Source organism: Halichoeres trimaculatus, unplaced genomic scaffold (assembly GCF_033239565.1).
Source record: "Halichoeres trimaculatus isolate MK-OKI-2021-1 unplaced genomic scaffold, fHalTri1.1 fHalTri1_scaffold_10, whole genome shotgun sequence".
Classification (NCBI taxonomy): Eukaryota; Metazoa; Chordata; class Actinopteri; order Labriformes; family Labridae; genus Halichoeres; species Halichoeres trimaculatus.
In genome coordinates, this window is record NW_027437187.1 from 24,368,237 (window position 1) to 24,392,701 (window position 24,465).

Consider the following 24,465-nt stretch of genomic DNA (forward strand, 5'->3'; position numbering starts at 1 on the left):
ATAATAATTCTATTAAGAAATTAAAATGGATTGGGTGATGAAAAAATCGTCCATGTTGCCATAGCAGCTTCTGACCTCTAAAGAATTTAATCACTTTATCACTAATCAATTTAATGTACCTTTGTGATTTCTGTTTCGTTAAACTTTGACACAAAGAAGGATTAAGATACATAATTTATTACCAGTTGAGCTCAGTGTGTTTTCTGTTTTCTTCAGTGAGTCCAAAAATATGGTCTGAGAGGAAGCTGCCAAACCAGAATCCCTCTGAATTAATTAGAGAAGTTATATTAAAAACAACACTGTGGCTCTGTTTCCTTCACACTTCCTTTGAATGCCTGCCATGGTCACTCAGCATGGTGTCAAAACCAACATGATAAATCTTTTTTTTTAATTAAAGATTTCATTATGAAGCCTGATAGGATCTCATAAGGCTGTGTCACTATGTGTTTTAATTATACCTACTGTAGCGCAGTAAAGCTGTGTAATGTAAAGAAAAGGCTAGCACATTTAGGTCATAGATATAAATTTAAAGACTGACAAAGTTTGTTAGCATAGAGCCAGCTGGTCCAGTTTAAATCTGAACTTGTAGACTCCTGCTTTATTCACAAAAGCTGAACACTCCAGCCTCACTTGCTGTCAAATGAAATAACCTCTTTATGCTCTGTCTCTCCTTTCTTTCATCCTCCTTTTCCACAGATTTCAGTGGATGATGTGAGAATATTCCTGTGAGTCTGTATGTACGCCACTGTGTGCTATGGCTTTTTATTCCTATGTGATGATGAAAAATGTTCACGTAGGAATAGAAGCCGTTTTACACATGGCGAGAGGGCAACATGACAGAAGCAGCAGCAGCCGAGCTCTCCTCTACCTGCTCCACAGTTCTCATGGAGACTGACTAACACGTGGTTGGATGGATGTAACTGTCTTGTGTTCAGTGTTTCCCTCTAGGAAAGCTGCATTTATGCTCATCTTTCATATGATCAGTGAAGTACTGATCCGAAGAGGGAAAGAAACGGAGTCAGACTTTGTTGTGTGTGCACCTGTTTTCGCCTCTAGGCACAAGCAGCTTCTGCTCCCGGTGTTTGATGCATGTGGTGACAGCTGCAGTCCACAGGGACGGGAGTTGGAACAGAAACTTATCGTGAACAAAGGAAGAAAAGAGCACGAAGATACAGATTCAGATCTTTATTACCCATCTTTAAACGAGGCACTTAGTGAACCACTTTACAACTTGGAGGAGCCACTGCATTTCCCTTTCTTCTCATTCTGACTCTCTTTGCACATTATTAAAATAAAACTTTGACATGAAGCATTTCACCAAATAATCCATAATCTACCTACACTTTTATACAATACAAGATACATACAGTATAAACAAGATAAAGCACCTTTGTTGTCCTAGTAAATACTCATCATAATTAAACAGTTGGAGTTACAGACATAGATGATTGAGTTTGTGATTTGTGTGTGGTATTATCAGTGCATGGGAAGAACTCCGAATACAGGTCTTGGGACTTTCACGTCCGTGTATGCACCTGAGTTTATACAATGGAAGCTTTCCTAATCTTCTATCGGCCTACATATGAAATACTTGGATGGTTTACACAGTATCTTTGACAAACTACAGAGAACCAGTAAAAACAGTCGGATGAATGTACTGTAATTGCTACAGATCTCATGTTCCCTTCCGAGGACATTGGCATTCACATTACAATAAAAACACAATGTAGCACCAGGTAATGTTTATACAAAAAGCTAATATGATGAATGTCAATGCAGTACAGTAAAGTTAAAAAATAATACAAAATGAATATGTGGGAAGCATGTACAGAAGGTGCACAGACATTAGTCCAGGTCAGTTATGATGTCATTTGGTCCCTTAGCAGGAAGACTGAAACGTTTAAGATCGTGTTATGAATGCAAAATAAACATGCATTTCTTTAAAGAGAATATTTAACTGTCATTTCAAGTATTCTTTCTTTTCTTAAGGTGAATGAAATATAATCTCTGAAATGGATAACATTTAACAACAAAAAAGTGAAAGTCCAATGATTTTCCCCGCTAGCATATTTATCTTTGACCCATAAATTCATATCTGCCATTCGTCCTCACATTTGTGTAATAAAAACACACGTACAAAGAAGACATAAAGTGACTACGTAAGTATTAAAAGATAGCATTTCACAGAAAAGAGCTGTGCAATCTCATTCACCATAATGAATCATTTAAAACATTTACTACTGTGAAATGTACAGTCCCTTATTCACAGATCCATCTCAACCCCGCTCAGTTTATAGATTCTGATGTGTCTTTCCTCAGAGGAATCTTAAAGCTTGTGAGTTTTTGGCCAAACAGCTGGCTTAGGAGGTGGTTCTGGGACTCTGCTGTCCGGTAGGAGTGGCTGTCCATTGACCTTACCCCCATTTTTGCCCTAGATTTATTGATAGAGTTGTTCATAGGAACTGAAGTCACTTTAGAAATAGGGGGATGCAAAGGCCGGCCCAGAGGGCCCTTCTTGGCTTTGTAGTCCCCGTTAAGAGGAGTCACAATGTCAGCTTTCTTACAGCCATCCAGCAAGCTTCGTTTAGACTGCAGGCCCAGGTTTGAAGTCTTACACTTAGAGATGATTTTGTTACCGACAACATCATCCCGTACAGAGGAAAGCACCAGGTAATCATTGGGTCCATCTGATTTTCTTTGCAGAGAAGTATTTGCACACTTGCTGGGGCGAAACTTCTTCTTGGCCCTCGAATCACCACCAAAGTTCTCCTGTGTTGCCGGTGAGGAAACCCTCTGCAGGCTGTGGGGGGATTTCATGTCTTTCCTCTTCTTCTGCGGTCTCACAGATTCTTTGTCCTCGTGTGAGGCATTGGGGGAACCCTTGGAGTGGAGGATGGGTATTGATTCAGTAGCCTTGGTGCTGCTTGCTGGAGTGCAGTTTTTAGTGTTGTCGTTTGCTTTGTCGTTTGCTTTGGCTGAGGTGACTTTGTCTTTCATGTGACTGCTACATTCCTGCTCAGCACCTTGAGATACAATAAGCTGTTTGCTGTCATTATTTGAAGCTTTTGTCGTATGATGCTCATCTTCCTTCTGCGTATCCATCACTTCAGCAGCTGTTTCATTCTTCTCTGGTTCAGGTGACGCTGAAATGATCTGATTGTCTTGTAAGCTGACACAGCTGTCCTCACTACTCAGTGGACCTGTTTTTTCTGCCTCAGCTGCGTCACCTTCATTACAGCCTTCCTTTGCTTCAACCATCTCCTCCTCCGCACAACCACTCTCTTTTGACACTGACCATGAAGCTGTCTCTGCTCTAATGCAGACTGATTCATCCTCCTCTTTCACATCACATGGTTCAGCAATTGATTTTCCATTACCCTCTTTATCGTGAATAGGTGAGGTGCTTGGGTCAATTTCCTCTTTCTTTGGTGAAGCAGACTCTGAAGAGCTGTTGTGAATATGTTTCTCCAGCTCTTTTAACAGGTCAGAGTAGTCCTCAGCGATGTCCTCGGTCTTCACGTTAGGACTGCTGGTGTCACTGTGGTATTCACTGGCGATAGTCTGTGTGGAGTCGTCAGCTGTGGAGACAGAGGGTTTTGAAGACTGTGATTCAGAGTTTTGACTCGAGTGAAGTGAGCTGACGCTGGCGATGCCGCTGTCTGAGCTATTTTCCTGCAGACTGTCGGAGTTAATTCTCCTCTTCTTACTGGCTGGCGAATCACATTCATCTTCTTTGGAGGCCGATGCTTTGACAGGCCGGAGAACACCTCGGAATTTGAATATTTTGTTCCCACCTGACAGGTGCTTTTCCATGTGGCGATCAAACTGCTCCTTCTTAGAGAAGGTGTAATTACAGGTGCTGCAGATGAAGGATTTCTTAATCACGTGCATGACATCGGCACAGAGCTCACAGGTGTAGAGGGTGGTATGCTTTGAATCGAGCTCATCCACCTCCTCGTGCGCTCTCTTCAGATGACTTTTCAGCTCCTGGGCTTCCTGATAGGAGACAGGGCATTTGTGACACAGGAAAATCTTTTCCAAATTGTGAACCACCAAATGTCTCTGGAGTTTAAATGGTTTGGGGAACTGCTTCCCACAGTGGTGGCAGTCTCTCGAGGGGTCTTTGCAATTGGGATGCATTTCAACACTTTTAGGTGCCTCTGTTTTGTGAAGGACCTCGATTGGAGTAAACGCGCTTTGTTTCCCGCCTGCTCCGCTGCTACTTTTAGCCTTGTGAACTTTTGGCTCAGTCCCCTCTGAGGTTTTTCCCTCTCCCACAGCGCCGTCAGCCTTTTCCTGTTCTTTAGTGGCTTTGCTGGACTCTCTGTTGGCTTTGCTGGGGCGGTGCTGCATGATTGAGGTGATGAAGTTCTTCACAGCCGTCTCCTGCATGAAGCAGCCTGAAATGCCCAACATGGAGCCTTGTGTCTGACCCCTGCGGGCAAACTGAGTGGCATGCTCACGTAAATGCTCATTGTACATCCACACATCTGATATCTCCTTCAAGCACATCCCACAGGTCCAGATTCCTGTCTTGTTCTTGGCATGTTTCTCCCTCAGGTGGTCCCTCAGTTGCTCCCTGGAGCTGAACTTCCTCTGGACACACATGTAGCAGGTTGGAGGTGGTGAAGGGTTGTGAGAGAGTTTGTGGAAGTTGAGCTCCCCCAAGGTGAGGAACCAAGTGAAGCACACTTTGCACTTGTACTGCTTATCTTTCACTTTTATTCTTCCATCTTGACGTTTCTTTCCTCGCCGCTCAGTTTCTTTGCTGGATTTTTCTTCTTCTCTGTTCTCCACCTCAACGCTTGCACTAGGTGGAGCCACTGCTTTGTCTTTGTTGGGGTCAAAGAACTGAATGTCAGGAAGTTGAAATGTTGTGTTGATGTTCTGGATGTCGATGCTGTTGAAGGTTTGGATATTTTCTGTGATGCATGGCTCTGTAGGGTAAGAGGCAGAGGGCAGGGTGAGAGGGCACGCTGCTGCTGACACTTCCAGGTTACAGCTGTTGGAAATAGATGTCGCTTTTGAACCTGCATCAAAGCTGCTGAAGTCACTGGAGCCACTCCACTCAATGGAGGATTTATCAATGGTGCTCTCAAGAGGATTCAAGAATCCATCTCCAAACCCTTTAGTGTTCTCTCTCTGTTGATCACTTTGTTGAACATCAGATAATGGCTTTTCATCAGAGTTCATTGTGCTGTTGTGACACATATTTAACACGATGGCACCATCAGTGGGCATTTCTTCATATTCACAGCTCTTCGTCTGATTGTCAGTGAATGATGGCTTGGCTTGGTTCCCCATGAATTGATCTTTCTCTAGCAGAAAAGTTTCTGATGAAGGACAGCTCTGAGTCACATTTGAATCAGACGATAGCTTCTGCTTTTTACTCTTTTTGCTGTACACCCTCGGGCACTTCTTCCTCTTTGCCTCCTCATCCCGGGGGAACAGCTGTGAGAAAGTGGTGTCATCGTCAAGCAGGGCCTTCAGATCAGGGCTCAAGCTGGGAGGACTGAGAGGAGAGGAATTCAAACAGGAGAGAGGATGTGCCTCGTCTGAAGGGCCACTGTTATTCTCACATTTTATCTCCACTGTCACTTTGCTAAGAATCTCTTGGGTGAGGCTCTCTTCTGATCTCGCCTGTTCACACGTCTCTTCCACAGCTTGTGGAGTTGTTCTGGACTCATCACAATCTCTTATTACATCCTTGTCCACAGACGAGGCACCTTCCACTAGTTTATCTGCGCTCACATCCCCGTATGCCATCTCTGTTATGCTTGCAGATTTTCTTTCTTGTGTATCAGTGATTGGATTCACTATCCCAGTTTCCTTAAGTACATTTAGTTCCTCTGTTGGAGATTTGGGCTTTTCGTCCAAGCTACAGTTTAAAGAAGCATGGCAGGGGAATGGCTCAGTTTCTGTCAGAGCTCTGTCATTGATTTCCACCTGCTCCTCAGGAGATTTGTGCATCACTTGTAGCCCACTGCTTTTGAATTCAGGAGTTATAGCTTGAAGTATGTCTGTTTTTAACATATTCAAAAGCTCATCAGAGAAAGGGGCCAGCTTTATGTTTGCTTCGTTATTTTTGTTCTTTCTAGCCTTGTTGTTCTTTTTTGCTTTTGTCGGCAGCAGAGCGTTTTGATGGCCCGTTTCATCCACTGCCACTGAACTCGTCTCAGATGTCATTTCCTCCAGGACTGACTCAGTCTCTGCTGCTTTAGATACGGAAGTGCTTGTTGTCTCAGGCAGCCCATCTATTTTTGTTGGGTAGCAGGTCTGTGAATCATCTTTATGTCCTTTCTCTGTAGTTTGCAATGCTTCATAAATAGTACTTTGGCGGCTTGACGCTGTGCTCTGCGAGCCAATGTGTTTCTCCGTTCTGACCAAATGTTTCATGGCCTTATGCCTTTTTAACCCTGGCACAGTTCTAAAACACATAAGGCAGATTTCACACAACACTTTTCCTTGTTGGGAGTTATTCACTGTCTTCTTGTGTGTTGTTTCTTTGGCTGCTTGGTGAGTTGCTGAACACTGGCCAGTCTCTATTATTGCTGGGTCTGGTGCAGGAAGCATTTGTTCATTTTCACAGCTGATGAGTGGCTGAGGAGTGGGCGGACCATCTGAAATATCTTTCCCAATATGCGAACCGTCCTCAGTGGAAGCAGTGAGAGAACCTAAGGTCTCTGCTTCTGCATTTTTTGGAAGCGAATGCTCAGGAGGTGCCACAGGTGAGCCAGCTGAGGAGTCTTTGATTTTAATCTCAGGTGTGGAGCCCAATGAGAAACATGTAAATTTCAGGCTCTGCTGGAGGACCAGTGGTTCATCTGATAGAGCCAGTTTAGCTGCAGGATCAGAGTTCAGTGACCCAGCTGAACCCGTGTCTGCCTCGCTTTTGTTAAAAATCAGTGCTAGGTCAACACTCAAGTCACATGGTTCACAGTCACCTCCTGGACTCTGCTTGATGTTTTGATTCTCTTCCATTTTCCCAGCTGGTGATATTGGTATGTAGTTGTATTGATTCAGTGATGGAGGTTCTTCTGTGATACTGCTGTAGTTGAGGGGACTGAGCTTAAAATCATAAATCAGGTTACTCTTTTCCAGTCCATCTGGTATACTTGGTGCTTCTGCTGAGCTGGTTGCTGGCAGTGGGGAGGGAATGGAGGTTTCAGAGCTTGGGATTTTACTCTCAATGATACCCATATTCAGGAGAGGTGGGCTTATCAAAGAATACTCCATGTTTGCTGTTGAGTTCAGTTGTTTGTCTATGTTTAGACCCTCTTCGTCACCCTCTTTGTTGACTGGGGATTTCATATTTTTAAATGAGTCTTGGTTAATGGATATATTGTTGATATCACTTTGAGTTGGATGCAAATCCTCCTCCACAAACCATTTCTGCGTGGGTTTAGGATTGGAGTTTGATAAAAGAGGAGTGGCTGATGGTGATGTATTTACAAATTGACAGTTGCTCTCTTCTTCCGCATCATCTCTGCATGGTGAGTTTTGATGACTTGCCATAAAGTCAATGGGGAGCTGCTCTTTGATGTCCGGAACATTCAACAGCTCCTCTTGTTTCTGAATGCTCTCAAAGGGAATAGCAGGCGCACTTTTGAGTGAATCAATCAGTGGGATAAATTTGCAGGACTGGTTGTCAATGATGCCATCAGTCTGTGACAGGGCTGTTTGTGTATCTCGGAAAGGTGAGCAGTCACTGGCACTCTCCGTGTTGGTTTCCACTAGTATTGGACTGCAGGGCTTGTCTGAAGTGACTATCTCCACTGACATGAGAGTTGTTGGACTTGAGCTGTAAGTCTCAGATGATGGTTCCATCAAATGGTCTTTTCCTGTAGTTTCCACAGTTATTTCACCAATCACACTGTCTGTGCACTCAAGTTTTAACTCGCCAGAGTCGCTCTCTTGGTTGTTGGCAGGTTGTCCTTCAAGTAATGGTTTGGTTTCATTAGGCATGTTCTCACTGCTATCTAAACTGATGGCAGGAAGAGCTGGTGACAAAGGATGACTCAGAGATTGACCAGTGATTCCCTTCACCGCCTCTGCTACCTCATAGTCATCTGTGGTGGACCGTTCTGGACTGTCATTCCTGGTTTTGAATAAGTGTTTTGCATCATCCGATGGATTACTGGTCCCACCAGATCCCTCAGCCACATGTGGGTCAAGTGCCACAACACTTAGGCAGTGAGCAGACTCAATTATATTACTAGCTTCAACAATATCCCCCTCTGATGTGACTTTAGTCTCTTCTCTGCTTTTATTGTTTTCTGTGGGCTCTCCTGGCTGTGATGAAATTGGCTGGTTTCCATCCACTGTGGGGTCAGTGCTGCTGGAGAGAGATGACTGTGACTCATTCAGAATGAATTTAATATCATCCTTCCGCTCATTGATATTTGGAGGTGATAATGTATTCTCCTTCCCAGTAATTGCTTCCTTCTCACTGCCCTCTTCTCTCTCAACTGCATCAGTTTCCTGACATTCAATTTCTTGATGTTGTTGACTTGTGAGAGAGGTGACATTCAGCTCTTTGTGTTCTGATACGATGGGCTCTTTTTTGAATATAGAGTCTGAAATCACCTCCAGGCTTTTCATGAGGTTTTCTGTATATATCTTTTGTTCTAAGATTTCCTCTTTTGTCTCGGTACGAGTCTTTTTTTCAGCCTTAAGCTCCTCTGATTTGTGTTCATGCTGAAGCTGTTGTTGAACAATCTGTGAGTCTGTGGTGATCATATTTGGTGCATCGTGTCCTTTTTCAGTGAAATGCTCAAGTGCCCCTGGTTCATTGTGAATTGGATTGTGAGGACTGTTGTGTCCGCCCATTAGCTCAAACTGGAACGGGCTGGCCCATGGTTCAGTAAAAGGCTCTGGGGGCAAACTGGTCACTGGTACATCCATTGTCTGCACAGGGCACCTCATCTCCAGGGCAGAGCTATCACTCCCTGACTCATCATCAAGACGTAAAGGTGAAAATTTGCTCATCTGCAGCTGCTTGGGGACATCCTGTGGCAGCAGTGGTGGACTTTCCAGCTTGGTTGTCTGCAGCTGATTTTCCAGCTCATTCACTATTCTTTTTATCTCAAGCTCATCCTCAGAGGCACAGCTGTTGAGGTTCGCACCATAGTCAATTATTTTTTCTGGCAGAGACAAAGGAACGTGATTGTAATCTGGTTTCTTTTCATGTGACTTCTCAGAGTTGCTTTTGTACTGAGATATCTCGTCTGGTAGCACAGGACTCACTATAAGGTTCCAATCCCTTTGTTCCAGAAAAGGAGAGAAGGATGAAACAAACTCTTCCTTTTTTTCTGTGCTCTCCAATGAATGAAAAGCCTCTTTCTGAATGGGCATATCGGAGTAAAGGCCACTGTCAAATCCTGTGAGGTCCCCAAACATTGACGATGTGTCAAAGGAAAGGGGGGATTTCATGAGCCCCTGTTCCTGATCCAGGGGGTAGGGCATGAGGTGGAGTGTATCTTTTTGTATCAACGGGCCTTGGCCTTCAGTTGGAGATAGACAAACCTCATCCATCAAAGAGGTGCAAAATGTTGCTGGCTTGTGCTTGCTTGAGGTAATTACCTCTTTTGTGTCACACACACTGTTGCTCTGTTTCCCAAATGTGGCACTAGGTAGCTGTGATGGCGTGCCATGGGTCGCGTCTCCTCTTACACCCTTTGTGTTTCTGTCAGTGTTGAACTCACTTTCTTTGTTGATCGTGGGAGTGTTTGAATCCAACTGTAGTGACTTTTTATCCAAACTGCGACACTCAGTAGGTTCCTCTTTGGGGCTCAGACTGCGTGTTTTCTGAGTGGTGTCTCTGTCTGAACTGACTCTTGTGCCTGTTTCTTTTCTGTTAGACTCTAGCTTCTCTCTTGACTTTGTTTTGTTGCCTTTTTCAAGGTTTTTAATGGTGTCTTTTGCTTTTTGTGAATAGGACTCTTTATCAGCAGCTTCTGGATTTAAAGGATACTTCTTTGGATCCTCTGTGTCGTCTTTGCCGTCACAAAGACTTGCTTTGTCAGTATGATTCTTCTTGACAGATTTAGTGAATGTCAGTGCAAGTGTGCTGGGCTCTTTGGATAACTTCTGTGGGGAAGACCTCTCATAGGTTCGCTGCTCTGGAGACTCCTTTTTCAGATCTGTCTTCTTCTCACAGTCTGAGTCAGTGCGGTCAGTGCTTTTGGGGCTGTTGATACAATCACTTGAAACACTCACAGATGTGCTGAGTTCACTGCTTGTGGATGACCTGCTACCCCTCCTCCTGAGCCTGGGGTGAGAGCTGTGCTTCTCAGGCGAGAGAGACACCTCCTCACTCTTTTTCACTTCAAAACACTCTTTGGACTCATGTCTCCATGCTGCTTGATCTCTTTCACTCCTCGCCCGCCATTTACACTCTTTGGTGTAAGTGTATTTACATCGACTGCTTTGATTCAGTCGCCCTTGGCTTGCTATCTTTACGGGCTCACATTCATCATCTGTGTCAGAGACATAGTCGTATTCTCCAAAGGCAGGGTTCTGCACAGTGGGAGTCAACCTCTCCATCACTAAAGAAAACTGGAGGTTTTTGGTACCTTTAACATGAAGTTTGTGCAGCTTATTTTTCTGCTGAACTATTTTGTGAATAAGCTCTTTGCTCCAGGTACCCCCTCCAGTGCTTTTCCTTTTGCTCTCTTTCACTGATGTTCTTGAGGTTGGAGATGTGGAGGGCTGTGAGTGCGTTGACCCTCGAAGTACAGAGCTTTCCTGAATGCTTTTAACACCACAGCGCTCAGAAAACTTGCTGGATAAGAGAAAGCTCTGTGCACTTGTGCTCTCTTCCTCACCCTTGCACGTTTTTCTTGTGTCTTTCACTTTGCTGTCTTGCTCCCTCGTCTTCTCCCTCGAGGCAGTCCTTGAATTTTTATGAGAGACTTCCTTTTTGATGTTGATTTTCTCGTCTTTTTCTAAATTCAGAGTTATTTTCTCAAGTTTGCTTTCTGTGTAGTGTTTATCCATCTCAGGGCTCTCAGCATCAGAGTCAGAGAAATACTTTCCCTGTGTGAAAGACCTGGCATCATCTCCTGTTTTTTTATTCTTGCTCTCATAAACCAGGGATTCCTTCGTTTTCAGACACTGCTTGTTTGATGTTGCTTTCACAGTGGTGAGGTCATCATCAGCAAATGCGTCAATGAAGCTGCTATCAATCTCTGCATTGTCAGATTGGTATCCCAGACCATTCAAGGCTTCTGTGATCAGGCTGTCTAATTTAGCATCCTCCATTTCCAGCTCGGGGAGGGGCACGGGGAGGTTACCAGGACCAGAGAACAAGTTGAGTTTCATTGGATCATCCTTACTGTCTCCCTTTGTTTCACTCTCAGATATTAGCTCACCGTTTTTATTGAGGCCTAGCAAAGACAGGTGGAGATCAGATGGGCACCTTGACATTGCAATATTTGACACAGATGACACCGCTTTTGTTGTTTCTACATGAAACTTTCTGTTGTCCTCCAGCTTTGATATTTCCTTCAGGTCATTTTGTGCAAAAGCATGGTGAGCGCAGTATTGTTTGTGGCCAAGAAATGATGCCAGGTTGTTGAAGTTTTGATCACACTGCTTGCATGTTAGAAGCACATCTAACTGGTCGAGGTTGGCTGTAGCTAGTGAGGTCGCTAACAGCTGATGTGCAGAGTATGGTGGAGGAGGCTGGTGATGCTCTATTCCAAAACTGTCCATGAAACCTTTGTTTCCGTCCATAGGATTCTTTGGATGCGTGCTGTTTTGTAGGTAGCTCATCATGTTGTCTTTGGATCTGTCTGGTGCATAAGGGAGGTTTCGAGGAGGATCAGAATGAAACTGGTGAGGGTTTGAGCTCATGTGATCAGAGGGTAACTGTGTTTTAGTTTGGGACTGATGGTAAAACGAGTGTGGGGTTGCTGACTTTGACATTTGACTGTCCTCTGAGCTGATGTTGACAGGACTGGTGGATGCTGGGGAGAGAGATGAGCAGGTACTACTTGATGCAGGGTTGTGAACTGGTGAGGGCAAAGGAGATTCATAAGGTGACACCATCATAAGGCCCATGGGTGGGACCTGTAATGGAGGGTAATTGTAGTTTCTTGTGGACGCTGCTGGATGAGACTGGTTCAGTCCAAAGTAAACCGCCTTTTTGGACTCACAGACTTGTGCGTGGCTCATCTCAACTTTGAATGTTGAGACAGTGTTGCTGCTGTGTTTTACAGTCTCCTGTCTTTTGTTGGAAAACCCATCACTTGTTCTACTATTCAGGAATGAGCTTGTGTTTTTCAGGGAGCTACGTTTGTGTGATTTACTATCATCCTGCCAGTCTGAGGGGGAAACCATGTAGGACATTTTCTGACTGCTTATTTGTCTTGATAACTCTACTCTGTTTTGGTTCTGCAAGGCAGCATTAGGCCGTATCTGCTGCCAGGGCATTCTGTTGTTTTTTGAGGGGTTTTGCCTTTGGTCCAATTGCTGGCTCTGAAACTGAAACTTGTCATTCATATCATTATACTGCAGTGTGTTATGGTCAGCTGTTGAATATGTCTTATTAGCCCCCTCCCAGGAGTGTGGTAGCCTGTTTATAACCTTATTATTGATGTTCTTGTCAAAAGGTATTGAGCCCGAATGAATGTTACTGACTTGAGGGTTGTTGAATGATTTGCTAGAAAAGTGCAGTTGGGAGGGGGGACCCTGGGAAATATTTCTTGCATGGTGCACACTGCTTTGGACGAGAGTTCTTTGGCTGGCCGCTGCGTCTTTCGAGTGACAGTTCCTTTTACTCCCAGAGGTAATGGCTGCATCCCTACTGTCTGCCTGTCCAATACCCTCTGTGCTCTCAGGTAGGGCAGTCTTCCCCTGCTCTGACTGCTGTGAGCTGGAGCCAGAGCTGTCACTGCTGGCTGAATCCTCGCTCAGATTCCTAGGACACTGTATGGAGGACCCTACCCCTTGAATAAACTGAGCCTGTAGGGGCTGTTGATAAGAGTTTCTGTCCTCTGGCTGCTGCTCATTAATGAACTGAGAGCTGTTCTGAGTGATGCTTTGCCCGTCTCCAGGTGGAAAGGAAAAAGAGTTGTGGCTCACATGAACAGAACCTAAGGAGGAGTCTGTAAAGTCTTGGGATTGGGGGTTCTGTTCACATGGGAAAGAGTCAGAGGTTGATTCTTCCAGGAAATTGTATCCATATTGGAATGGACCAGGCACAAAGGCACTTGCCTTATTAGCCTCTGTAAGCGCAGTGGGTTTTTGGGATGATACCCCATAGTTAGCACCATTAAAAGTCCTTTCAGGAGACTGCCATGTGTTGGAGCCACCCAGCTGAAAGTCAGCTAGAATCAGCTGACTGCTGGGTTGTGCACTGTTATTCTCCATTGATGCAGCCTGCTGCTGCTGCTGTGACAGGGGTTGATGTGGATGGGATGACGTTCCACTTGAGGAACCCAGTGCCTGTGAGGTATAACTTGGGGAGGTGAGGTTGGAGGGGGATTCTTGGAAGCACCGGCTGTAGTTGAGCTCTTCTTGCTGTAGTTCTGCCTCCCTCTCTGGTATACTGGGAACGTGGAATCTGTAGCTGCCCGAGACTGGGCCACGACTGGTCTCCAATTTCTTGGGTGGCAGAACCTTCTGTTGTGGGTAAGCAATACCAATGTTGGGGTTGGAGCGTGGATTTGTAATGCTCAGTCTGTACAGCTGCTGGGGGTTGCCACGCTCCGTTTTTCCTGACCTCTTTCCTTTTTCTCTGTTGCGGCCTTTTCCACTTGGGGACTGGGGGCTGACTTTACCACTTGACCAAGTCCTGTCAGAGGAGAACTTTGACTGGTTCTGAAGTGACCTGAAGTCAATCTTTCCCGCCTGCTGTGGCCGTATGACAGCCTCACGCTGCTGAGGACAGTCCCTCTGCTTCTCTACTTTTTCAACTTTGGCCTCGCTGCCGCCGGCTCTGGCCACAGTGCCCGTGCTTGCAAAGTGCTCTGAAGACTCCTTTGTGGTTTTGTCACTCTGCTGTTCCAGCGCCGTCCCCACATCCTGCAGTTTGGACTCAGTGTCCAGCTCTTTGACAGCATGCAGTTGCTGAGTCTCTCCTGCCATGGTGCACTATGCGTGCTGTGAAGGCCTTGTCCTCAGAAGTGCTATCTGGGAGACAGGGGCTTCGTCTTCTGGGAGGATGAATCAGTAAACGTCCAGTGGCAGGAACTGCAGGGATAGGGCTGCTCGCTGCAGGCTCATCTCTTCACTTTCATTGTGAGCTTCTGATGTGTCACCTGAGCAAAACACACCTGTCAGGGAAAAAGAAAAGACAGGATCAGATGATTGCTGTTTGATAAAAACCTTTGAGTTTTTAAAACATGTTATTTTCACATCTTTTTGTTTTAACTTATTCAAGTAAACAGCTCTATGAAATCACCACCAAATAACATCAGTAAAATATGTTCTTTGTATCCTCATTATGTACAGCAACAGTAATCATTCAGTCCATACACATGTGCTGAAAATAAATTTATCCAAAGCTATATTCAGATTGAACATTTTGAAATCCCAATGTTCCTTGGTTCTGCCAGCAGAGAGCGCTAGTGTAGCATTGACAGTGGTGCTGTTATTGTACAAAGACTCCCTGTAATGAATATGGAGTTCAAAAATACTGCCAAAGTCATACTCATGGGTCTTGAAAAAACTTCTAACACTTAAATTCTTCATTCTCACAACAACAGAAAGTCACTTCAAATAAATAAATAAATAGAGTTGAATCTGCAAAATGGATTCCAGCTTCAAAACAAATGGCTGAAGACTTGATGTCTAAACAAGTATCCCACTGAAAACCTGGACATGAACAGTCCCAAAGGACACCAGTCTGGTGAGGCTCATAACAGCACTAAGAATGAGAAAAATATAGTTCATGGATCCAAAAAGCACTGCCAGTAAATGAATCACAGACTTTTTAAGAGCAGGGACACAATGCCACAGTGTTCTTTTGCTACATGGGGCTGCAGGTTTAGATCATGGAGGAATATCAAGGATTAGTCAGTCAGCTATTAGACAGCAAGAACTGTGGGCACACTGACGTTTGCTGCCTGTCCTCAGGGCATCCCAGACACATTTTCCCAGGTCCCAGTTTACTCCGGCCCTCCAATGCCTCTGCTTTTCATTTGAGGTCAGAGTAGATGAAACTTTGAGCTACGACCAAAATGTAATCTCTGGGTATGAAAAAACCCACTTTACCTTTAGTGCTCCTTCCACAGGCTGTAACTAAAGCCAGTGCTGGGTTGGTCTAAGAGTTAGGGGGCTCATTTTCTGCCAGAGCATCTGGGTTCAGGCCCCTGATTTGGCTATCACTTATCCTGGTAGAGCGTCCTTGAGGAGGACACATTCTTGAGAGTTTTTAGGGTTGTATGTTTTCAGGGAAGTGTTAACCTGGTAGGAGGGGATAAAAACTATGCAAACACACTTCACTGTTGCCACAGTAACTGGGTGAATGTGACACATATGACCTGGAAGAGACTAAACAACATCTTTGGCAAAATCCAATTGCACACATCTGAGATCTAAGACTGGGAATTTTTTTTTTAAACTATTCTCTGCTGCAACTTTATTCTGCCATATGTTCACTCAAATGTTGAAATGCCTAATTGTATAAATAGTCAGTTTGTTGCACTTGTGGGAACGTTTTCATCCAGACAAACTTCAAAAAGTATCCACAGTATTTATTCATGATAAAGCATTTCTCTTACTATCTGCAACAAATCTAGTTTCCTCCTGTGAAGCTCTTTTCTGATCGTCTCGGCACAGACGTGATATGATTTTTTGACATGACATAATTAAATGATTGAGTTAGTACAGTTAATTTGTCACCAAATTCTGTGTTAAGCATTGTCAGAATAACTAGGGTGCCCCTTTTTAGTAGGAAGCTTTTGTTAGTGGCCTTGTGGAATAAGTCTACGATCCGTGAGTTGTGTTGACTGCTTTACAGTTTCAAGTAGAGCTCCCAGCCTCAGAGGAAAAGATTGAGGATGCTTTACGTGCCTCTGCTGCAGGCATGCAGTCTCAAAGGAGAAATCTATTTCATTAAAAAAAATTCAAGGCTTTTTCACAGAGAGAGTAGAAGAGGATCGGAGGATGCAGAGCTCTGATAAGATGGCTTGGCTTGTGGCATAGTGTCCACAAGCCAGTAGCCATGGTCCAGATACCACCTGGCACATGTGATTGTGAGATATGACTCCACACTTTTGCTCAGAGGAATGACTCTGCCATGTGTTTCCTCGTCTCATCCTCTGGTAAAGCTCTCAGAGGTATTTAGCAGGTTGAAAGGGACGTTTGTGGCTGAGACCTGGCTGAGTTTAGGCCTAGTTGTGAAAAATCACATCCACTCAACAGCTCAGGGGAGCCTGAAAGCCGGAGTGTCTGCAGCTCTCTCTGCCACCGCTCGGAGAATCTGGTGTGAATGGCCCTGCCAGCCTCTCCACCAAGAGGTGCTTGATCCAGCTCCGCAGAGTCAACAGTCACAATCATACATCATAGTCCCAATTGTATTTGAGGCTGGGGATGAATGCCTCCAGAAGCCAGACAAGCTGTATGAGGATCGCAGGGGCCTTCCAGAAGTAGCACCAAAGCCTCAGCTGTCAGTTCACAAAGAGTAAAGGCTCATTTATGTCCTAACAAATACCTGGTCCACTTCCTCTTCTGTCACAGTAACTCGCCTTTTACCCAACCTCCTCCACACAAGCCATGATAGCCACACACACACACAAACACACACACAGATTTTATGAATATCAAATCTGCCAATTTGGTGGCGTCTTTGGTTCGGCTTATTCAGTTTTATCTTTCAGCGACTTCACATAAAGACAGTTTGGTGGGGACGGAATTGCAAGCTGGGCACAAGTTGGTATCAAATCCTGTGCGACTGGTCTAAAATTTGTTCTATAAAAGTTTGTTTTAGTGGAGTTTTACAAGTCAATTAAGGCAGCGTGTGTGTGTGTGTGTGTGTGTGTGTGTGTATTCTGTAAACCTCCTGTCGAATCACTGAGTTTCTCATGCAGTGGTGCCCCATATATAGCTTTACCACAACACCACCCTGATGCCTGAGACTGCTGAGTGTTGAAGAACTGCCGTGTTTGTGGTAAAGGTGCATGTGTGTTTTAATGTGTGGAGCACCTAACTAGACAGAAACTCGAAGAGACTCGAGCAAGGGCTTGTTTTGGTTTCATTGAGAGTGGGGAGAAGTGGGTGAAGGTGCTTGAATGAAAGTCAATTTCCTGAAAGTCTTTTTCCTGTCATTTTGTGCAGGATGTATGTGGTGTTGGTTTGAGTGAAAATATGCTGGTAGCGCCGTGAAAATCTCCATCCACTCATCATGTTAATGTCTTAAGCTTCTAAATGCTTTTGCAATTTCTGTTTTTCAAGATGTCGAAGCCCTCAATAAGCCCCATATCTCTCAAAGTCAGTTAGCTTGATAGACTACAGACTCAGCGCCTCTTTCTTCTGAGCTATTCAACATATCTGCTGATGTGTGTTCTGTAACAGGAGAGCACCCAAAGGTGGCTCAAAGCAATGGTAAAAGCAGACCACAGCTAAGATGGGCGATCTTTAACCGTGCAGCAATTTAACACTGTGAAATATACCACACAAAACAGTCAGAAGCAGGACAATGGGTCTCCAGAGATACAAAGCCAAGGGAAGGGCAGCAGCAGGCTGAGCAATTCACTCCCACAAACAATGACTCCCTTTATAATAATCCAGATCAATAACTGGCATTAGCTGGACTTTCCCTGCTTCTTCACTTTTTCCAGATGCTTCTTCACTGAAATATCACCACACAGTTGTCTGAAAGATCACTGAGAGAGAAAAGACGGATGAAGATGAGGGGTGATGAGATCAGAGAGAGCAGAAAAGAGGAGGAAAAATAATCTGGACAAGAGTAGCAGGGAAGGCCATTAAAGAGTGGGAAACTCATACAGAAGGACGGGACCTGAAGGGGTGATGGTCAGTATCCCAGTGGGCTGTGTAATCAGAGAGATGCAGGGGGGAGAGGATCAGGTGGCCGTATGAAAGCTGTCTGACTGCTCTCCTCACACCTCTCCCAGCATGACTGGTCCAGCAGAGGGAATGCACAGTGAGAGCGGCTGGCTCAGTCCCATGCTGGGGCGCGCCGCCAAAACCTCGGTCAGCGTGCCTGCCTACTCTTCTGTATTTTTGGAAACATCCATTATGCAAGCAATTTGCCTTTAAGATCTCTGCGTCCATTCAAAGGCACACGAGGAGGAGAGATATGTCAGCAATGTGAGGAGGGCCTGGCGTATTTTCACAGCTCCACCACCACACACTTCATAACACAGAAGCTCTGGATATGGATGTGTGAACAGTAGTGGGCTGTCAGTGGTTTACAAACTTCATTTCTTAATTTAAGATTTACAGAGAGTAATTAATGAGTCATTTGTCCTCCTCCTTACTGGTGATGTTTTTTTTTTTTAAGTCTGGAGAGTGTTTAAGAAACACTGAAGGAGGCTTGTTACACTCGTGCCTCCATACCTCCACCAACCCCGAACCCTGCCCTTTACCAATGTGGTTAGCTGCACAGTAGGGAAGATGGAAGAAGTGTATGTGTGTGAGTGCGTCTGAGTGTCTCAGAGTGTGCCTGTGTATGTGTAGAAGGGGTTTTGGTGTGTAATTCCAGAGGCTCCCCTCACCCCCTCCCAACTTTTTCCTCTTTCTCAGACGACGTTTTCTTTTATTTATTTTTTTTCTAACCACTGGATTCTGGACTGCGTCTGTTTCCATATTGCTAACCACGGCATTCCACAAACATGATGGAATCTCTGTTCTCCAGTGTTTAAAGGTTATTTTTTCCTCTTTGACACAATTTCCCCTATTTGCAGGTCAACGGAACGTTACTTGTGTGGCTAAGTGTGCGATAGAGTGAAAAATGACGGAATCCAATGTCCAACAATTACTGAAAGGGCAAGCGATAGACAAAATTTCCTGCCTCTCACTTAAAGCTATGACAACCTAATCCTTAATGGACAAAATCCCTCTTTGGGGTTTTATTCCTTCTTCATTCCCTTTTTTTTCAGTGCATCAATATTTGCTTGTCCCTTATTACGCCTTAGCTAAAGTATTTGGTAGCCACTCAAAATCAGCAAAGTTTTATTAAACGAAAAAGACACTTTGAGACGGATTCATTAGCCCTCTGTGACCTCAAACTTCATTATCCTAGTTATGTCTGAGGTTACACACTTATAATGTTTAAAGATTAAACCGAGACTCAGTTTTTACACACACCAAGAGGTTTGCCACTTAAAAAGCAAACCCACACTAGCTAGAAATATAAAGATATTAAGAGCGTAACAGACACTTGATTAATATTTTTCTTTTCCAAGCCACACTTCCTAAGATGCCTAAACTTCCCCGAATCAGAAAAAGGTTACTAGGTGCCACTCTGAGGTGGTCACTGTGTGGAAAATATTTAATCTGGTTGTGGTGGACGGACCCCCCACACACACAAACAAGAAGTTAAGGATGAAATACGACAGTTTTCTATTCAAGCATTTCTGCCGCACACTCAAGGAAATCATAAATCATTTATTTCAGTCATGCTGCAACATGGCAACTGAAGCAGAAAAGAACAACAAACATGGAAAACAACTTGCTCTCTGGCTTTTTACGATTTAGATGTGCTAGGATTTTAGTCACGCTCAACCTGACACACACACACACACACACACACACACATACACACACACACACACACACACACACACACACACACACACACACACACACACACACACACACACACACACACACACACACACATGTCCCCATGAAACAACAGTCTGGATTTGTGTCTATATGCGTATGACATTTGTTTTTGTTACGCTTACTTTCCCTTTTTTAATATGCTGGATACACATATGTAAATCCAAAGGCAGCTCATTCAACCTTAGCTTCAGTAGCATGATATGGTGAAATGAATAAGACTACATCTTTTTTTGTAGTTCAGCAGTTTTCAAGTCATGCAGTAGTTTGTTTGAGCATTCCTCAACAAGCTCCCGTTGACCGTTGCTGCTTGAGGAACGCATTACTGAGGAAGCCTTTTATTTTTGCAGGAACTGAATGTTTAGCTCCATTAACATTCACATATCCTCTCACTACTTCAAGGAGAGCAGAGGCAGTGGGAGCACTCTGGGCACACTACCGCATAGGTAAAAGTCCAGAGGAGACTGGGCCTGCAGAGGCAAAGTAACAACTTGAATGTCAGCGGCCTCAGGGGACTCAGCCTTTTCTAAGTGACCCGTCACCCTCCCTCCAATGAATCAATGGGCAACCTCAACTAAGCCAAGCGTGCACAGACAGGCAGGGCTGTAGATAACCTGATGTCCTGATGTCACAAGCACCACATGTTTTAATGGACGATCCTTGATCCTCATACATAATGCATTCATGGCAGGGCAACAATCCAGCAGACACATGGTATTATTTGTGAAGACTAAGTAGAGTCCAGTGTCTCAAAGGTTTGATGATGGTTTTAACAGCTGGTATGGAGCTGGTTCTTCAGCGTTACGGCTAATGCTTTGAACAGCAAGAGAAACTTAATGTTCCTCTGCATGAAAAGCAAACACAAATCCACCAGCATTCAGAAGTTAAGGCGTTTCATGAGTTCTCGTGACAGAAGTAACAAGATCTGTACAAACCTTAGGATGATTAATCTTGTTAAAAAAAATGTGACATCCTTCACACTTTCACCTGCTGCTTATTGCTTTTTATGACAGAAACAGAGGAGGAGGATGATTGCTCAGCCCTGTGATAGGCTCATGTGCTCAATGAAAGCTGGGATAGGCTCTAGCTCCCCATGACTCCTTTAAGGGAAAAGTGGTGAATGATGGGTTTAATGAATGCTTTCTGAGGTGGCATTTGGAAGAATTATTTTAGATTAGATTAGAGTCTTTGTTGTCATTGAACAGTAGTACAGAGAACGTAAGCACTCCAAAATTGGGGCACAGAAGAATGAATAAAATAGAAATATAAAAGTATGAAAACTGAAATAATGCTGTATATAGCAGCGCTATATACAAATTAAATGACTATAAGGAGACACTTTGCTGAAGACAAATTAAATTGAGGCACCGCACATATGCATATTGCTCAGAGATTATTGCACTTAGGTTTGCAGTCCATGAGAAAAGGAGAAAAAAGTGTGACTGGAGCAGATTGAGAGTGGGAGTGTCTGGACAAACTTTGTTTGGTCTAAAGCCTAACACACCTGCAGGCCACACTTGTAACCTTTCACCTTCAGGTAAGACCTTTGCTTGCGGGATTTAAGACTGAGCTCTGTGTGTTTATATCTCCAGACAAGAGGACAGACAGTCAAGTTCCAACATGCGACTGTGAAAGGGGTTTTCCTCAAACCATAAGAAAGTAGGCTACATACATGCCCCACATCATCATCAATGCCAAATGAAACAAGCTAAATCTCATGAAATACAGTTTCCTGGTGAGGGTGCAGAGCCACTGGGTACACAAAAGCACTGTTTGTGAATGAACCTTTGGTCTAAGTTCATGTTTGCAATTAGGAAAGAAGGAGAGCGTTTCAGGTTTTACACGAATGCACCGAGTGCGTGTGAGTCAATGTGAACACTCAATTGGGTATAATTGTATATATGTGCGTCTCTAGGACTGTGGGTGTGCAGTACTTAAGTGAGCAAGTGCTTTCATGTATAATTCCAGTATACATTGTGTGAATGACATGCAGTTTGTTAGACAGGTTTTTATAGAGCAGCAGGTATAATATTACTTTCTAAGCCCCAGTGGATGAATAAAAGTGGTTCAGTCAAATTCAACGCTGTCTTTCCAGGGTCAGACTGGCACACTGGCATTAAATCAAAGTGGGAGCAGACCTTTGACAGGCTGTGATTCATTTTCTGTAAACTTGGCACCAGGTTATGTGTTATTTAGTAACAGCTCATAAATAAAACCAAGCTGGTGGTCTGAAAAGAATAGGGCCTGACAGTCATCATCACAAAACTTCCCCCTTTTAAAGCTGCTTCAGACCTCAGTGCTGTATGTATCATTCCATTCTCTCTAGTTCCTCCTTGTGATCCTGTCTTTCTTTCTTCTATCCACACACATGACAGCAAACTTCTTTCCTTTTGACACCAGAGCATATAAAGAGTAGGGCAGGTGGGCTCTGGTGCTGGGGGAAACAAAAACATTTGTAGAAGATTTAGGATGTACATTAGTGGAGGAATCGCATGACTGACAGTCACGGCTTGATGGTAGAAGAAACAGAGCGAACGTCAGTAACAAGACAATGAGCTGGGTTATTTGGCGTAAAGTGTTCCCTGGCAAAACTGAGTGGTTTCACCAGCGGCATATTCCTGTAAGTATGATGATGGGACTGTGGAAAGGACAGCGAAGAAAAAACACGGTGTGATATTTTTCTCTTCCTTTTTAAATTTTCAGTCAGATCTGCATCAAAGCCAAAATCAGTAGTCCCCTGGCCAATGGTTCAGAGGGAATTCCAGGCACAGTGTGCGTGAGTCAGTACCAGCATTTTCCAAATTCACCCTGCCGGCCTCCCTTTAAATAGTTCAAGGAAATGTCCCAATGACCTAATTACGACTCAGGCTTTCCTAAGTAGCCCGTGTCAACACATGACATGGTGTTCAAAAATACACAAAGTCACAAAACAGCAGGGCCTCAGTGGCAGCGCAGTGTGTTTTTCTGCTGTTTAGTTTTATTAGTGTAACGTGGGGACAGTGAGCTGGGTTCTGTCTGTGTCTATGTTTCTCTTTGTTGTGTCTCAGCTCTCAAACTTCTCCCTGGACTCCTCAGACCTTCAAAGGCTCACTGCAGCTGAATGGATTGCCAGAGACGTAGATTTGACTGGGTCAGTTCTTCACTTTTAATCCATCCAACAATAATACAAACCACAAACTGAGTTTCAGTAATACCCTGTACAATGCTTCAGTTCAGCCAAACTACACTCCAGGTCTTATTCTGGCATTAACGGGCACTCAGAGACAAAAGCTGCCCTGCCCAAACAAACAGCATTAAATAATTGTTTCTGTTTTGGGGCCCTGGCACTTTGGTCCACTTCAGCAGCTTAGTTGCACCTAAAGTACTTCTTGGAAACAATAACAAGGGATCTTGTTCAAACAAAGCCTCATTCATACCAAGTAAAGCTCAGTTGAGCTGTCATTTAGTGACATTTCAGCAGGATTCTAACTTTATCCTTTTACTGTGTTTGTTTAGCATTGCAAGAGATGAGGTGGTATGCATCCTGCTTGAAACCACTTTATGGTAATGGTTTGGAAACAGCCGAGACAATTAAAGCAAAATGAAGGGGGAACTGATGGACAAGTTGGAGTGCCTGGAATTCCTGCTCAGTGTTTAAACTAAGCGTTTTGTCAATGAGCCTCCTTTGTGAGTGAGGCCCTTTTTATTTGCAGCTGCAAAAACTATAAACACAGAGCGGCAGGGACGACCTTGGGCAGTTACTGGATATGAAATCAGATACTAGAGTTAAGATTTTCACCTACAGCAATTATCTTCACATGGGAAATCAAAAAGTTGGAGGATGGACAGAGAAAGTGAGAGGGAATGTAAGGACGAGGAGTGGAAGTCAAGGAATGAGGAAGAACACATATTGTTTCTCCTCAGGCTTCGAGCGCTAACTGTCCTGCTACCCTGCTATGCACCTGTCGATCTTTCACCTCTGATTTCAGTTAAGTAAGCACATCCTTATCATCAGTCACGGCTCTGCATTGTAAAAAAAACAAAAAAACAAAAAAAAAACAGATAGTAATATGGGCAGTTGTCCAGCCATTTCACAATGTGGAAGAATCCATCGCATCACTTTGCTCAACATCTTTTCCTATCTGATCCCTGACCTGGGAAGTAAAAGCTCCATCTGGGTGCCCAATTGGCACTCATTCCTCCCTCTGCATCATACCAAATTTCTTTTCCCTGTGCTATCTCATCCTCTTATCTCTCTTCTGTCTCTGTCTCTTGGTCTCAAGAGGGTCTGGCCTGCGTCCTGCTGAGGCTGCAGCAGGAGGACTACCTGGTGTGTCGCTGTGTAGAAAGAGACCAAGGGGTCTGCTGTTGAAAAGCAGCTCTGTGCTGCATTTGCAGATCAACTTACACAACCACTTCCTGCTTCCGACCCACTCTGCACAGGCAGCCCTGTGTGCCAAGGCCGAAAAAAGCACAAACAGAGGGGTTCAGTCCAAGCGGGGGCTGAGCACAGGACCCTATTCATCCTCTCCCCAATGCTCCTCCCCGCATCTCTTCCATCAGCTTCAGGATGGTTTTATTTTAAAATTTAAAAATATTCCCTCTCTGAAGAACAGAGATCAACTTAGCTCTCCTTGCCTTGTTTTACTTGAGCTTGAAGGAAGAACTGTGTCAGTGCTGCATCCAGATGGAGAAGGTGAAGTGAGCTGGTGTCAAGCGTTTGTGCCATAGGTA

The 24,465-nt window shown here is 44.3% G+C and overlaps 1 protein-coding gene across 1 annotated transcript in view; it reads right to left on the reverse strand.

The window, feature by feature from the left end:
• Positions 1-827: 827 nt before the first annotated feature.
• Positions 828-24,465, reverse strand: part of znf469 (zinc finger protein 469) — a 214,936-nt gene continuing 191,298 nt past the window's right edge. Inside the window, exon 6 of the mRNA XM_074677297.1 lies at positions 828-14,279. Coding sequence (XP_074533398.1) covers positions 2,287-14,091 — 11,805 coding nt within the window. The 5' untranslated portion in view covers positions 14,092-14,279 and the 3' untranslated portion in view covers positions 828-2,286. The remainder of the gene's footprint in view (positions 14,280-24,465) is intronic.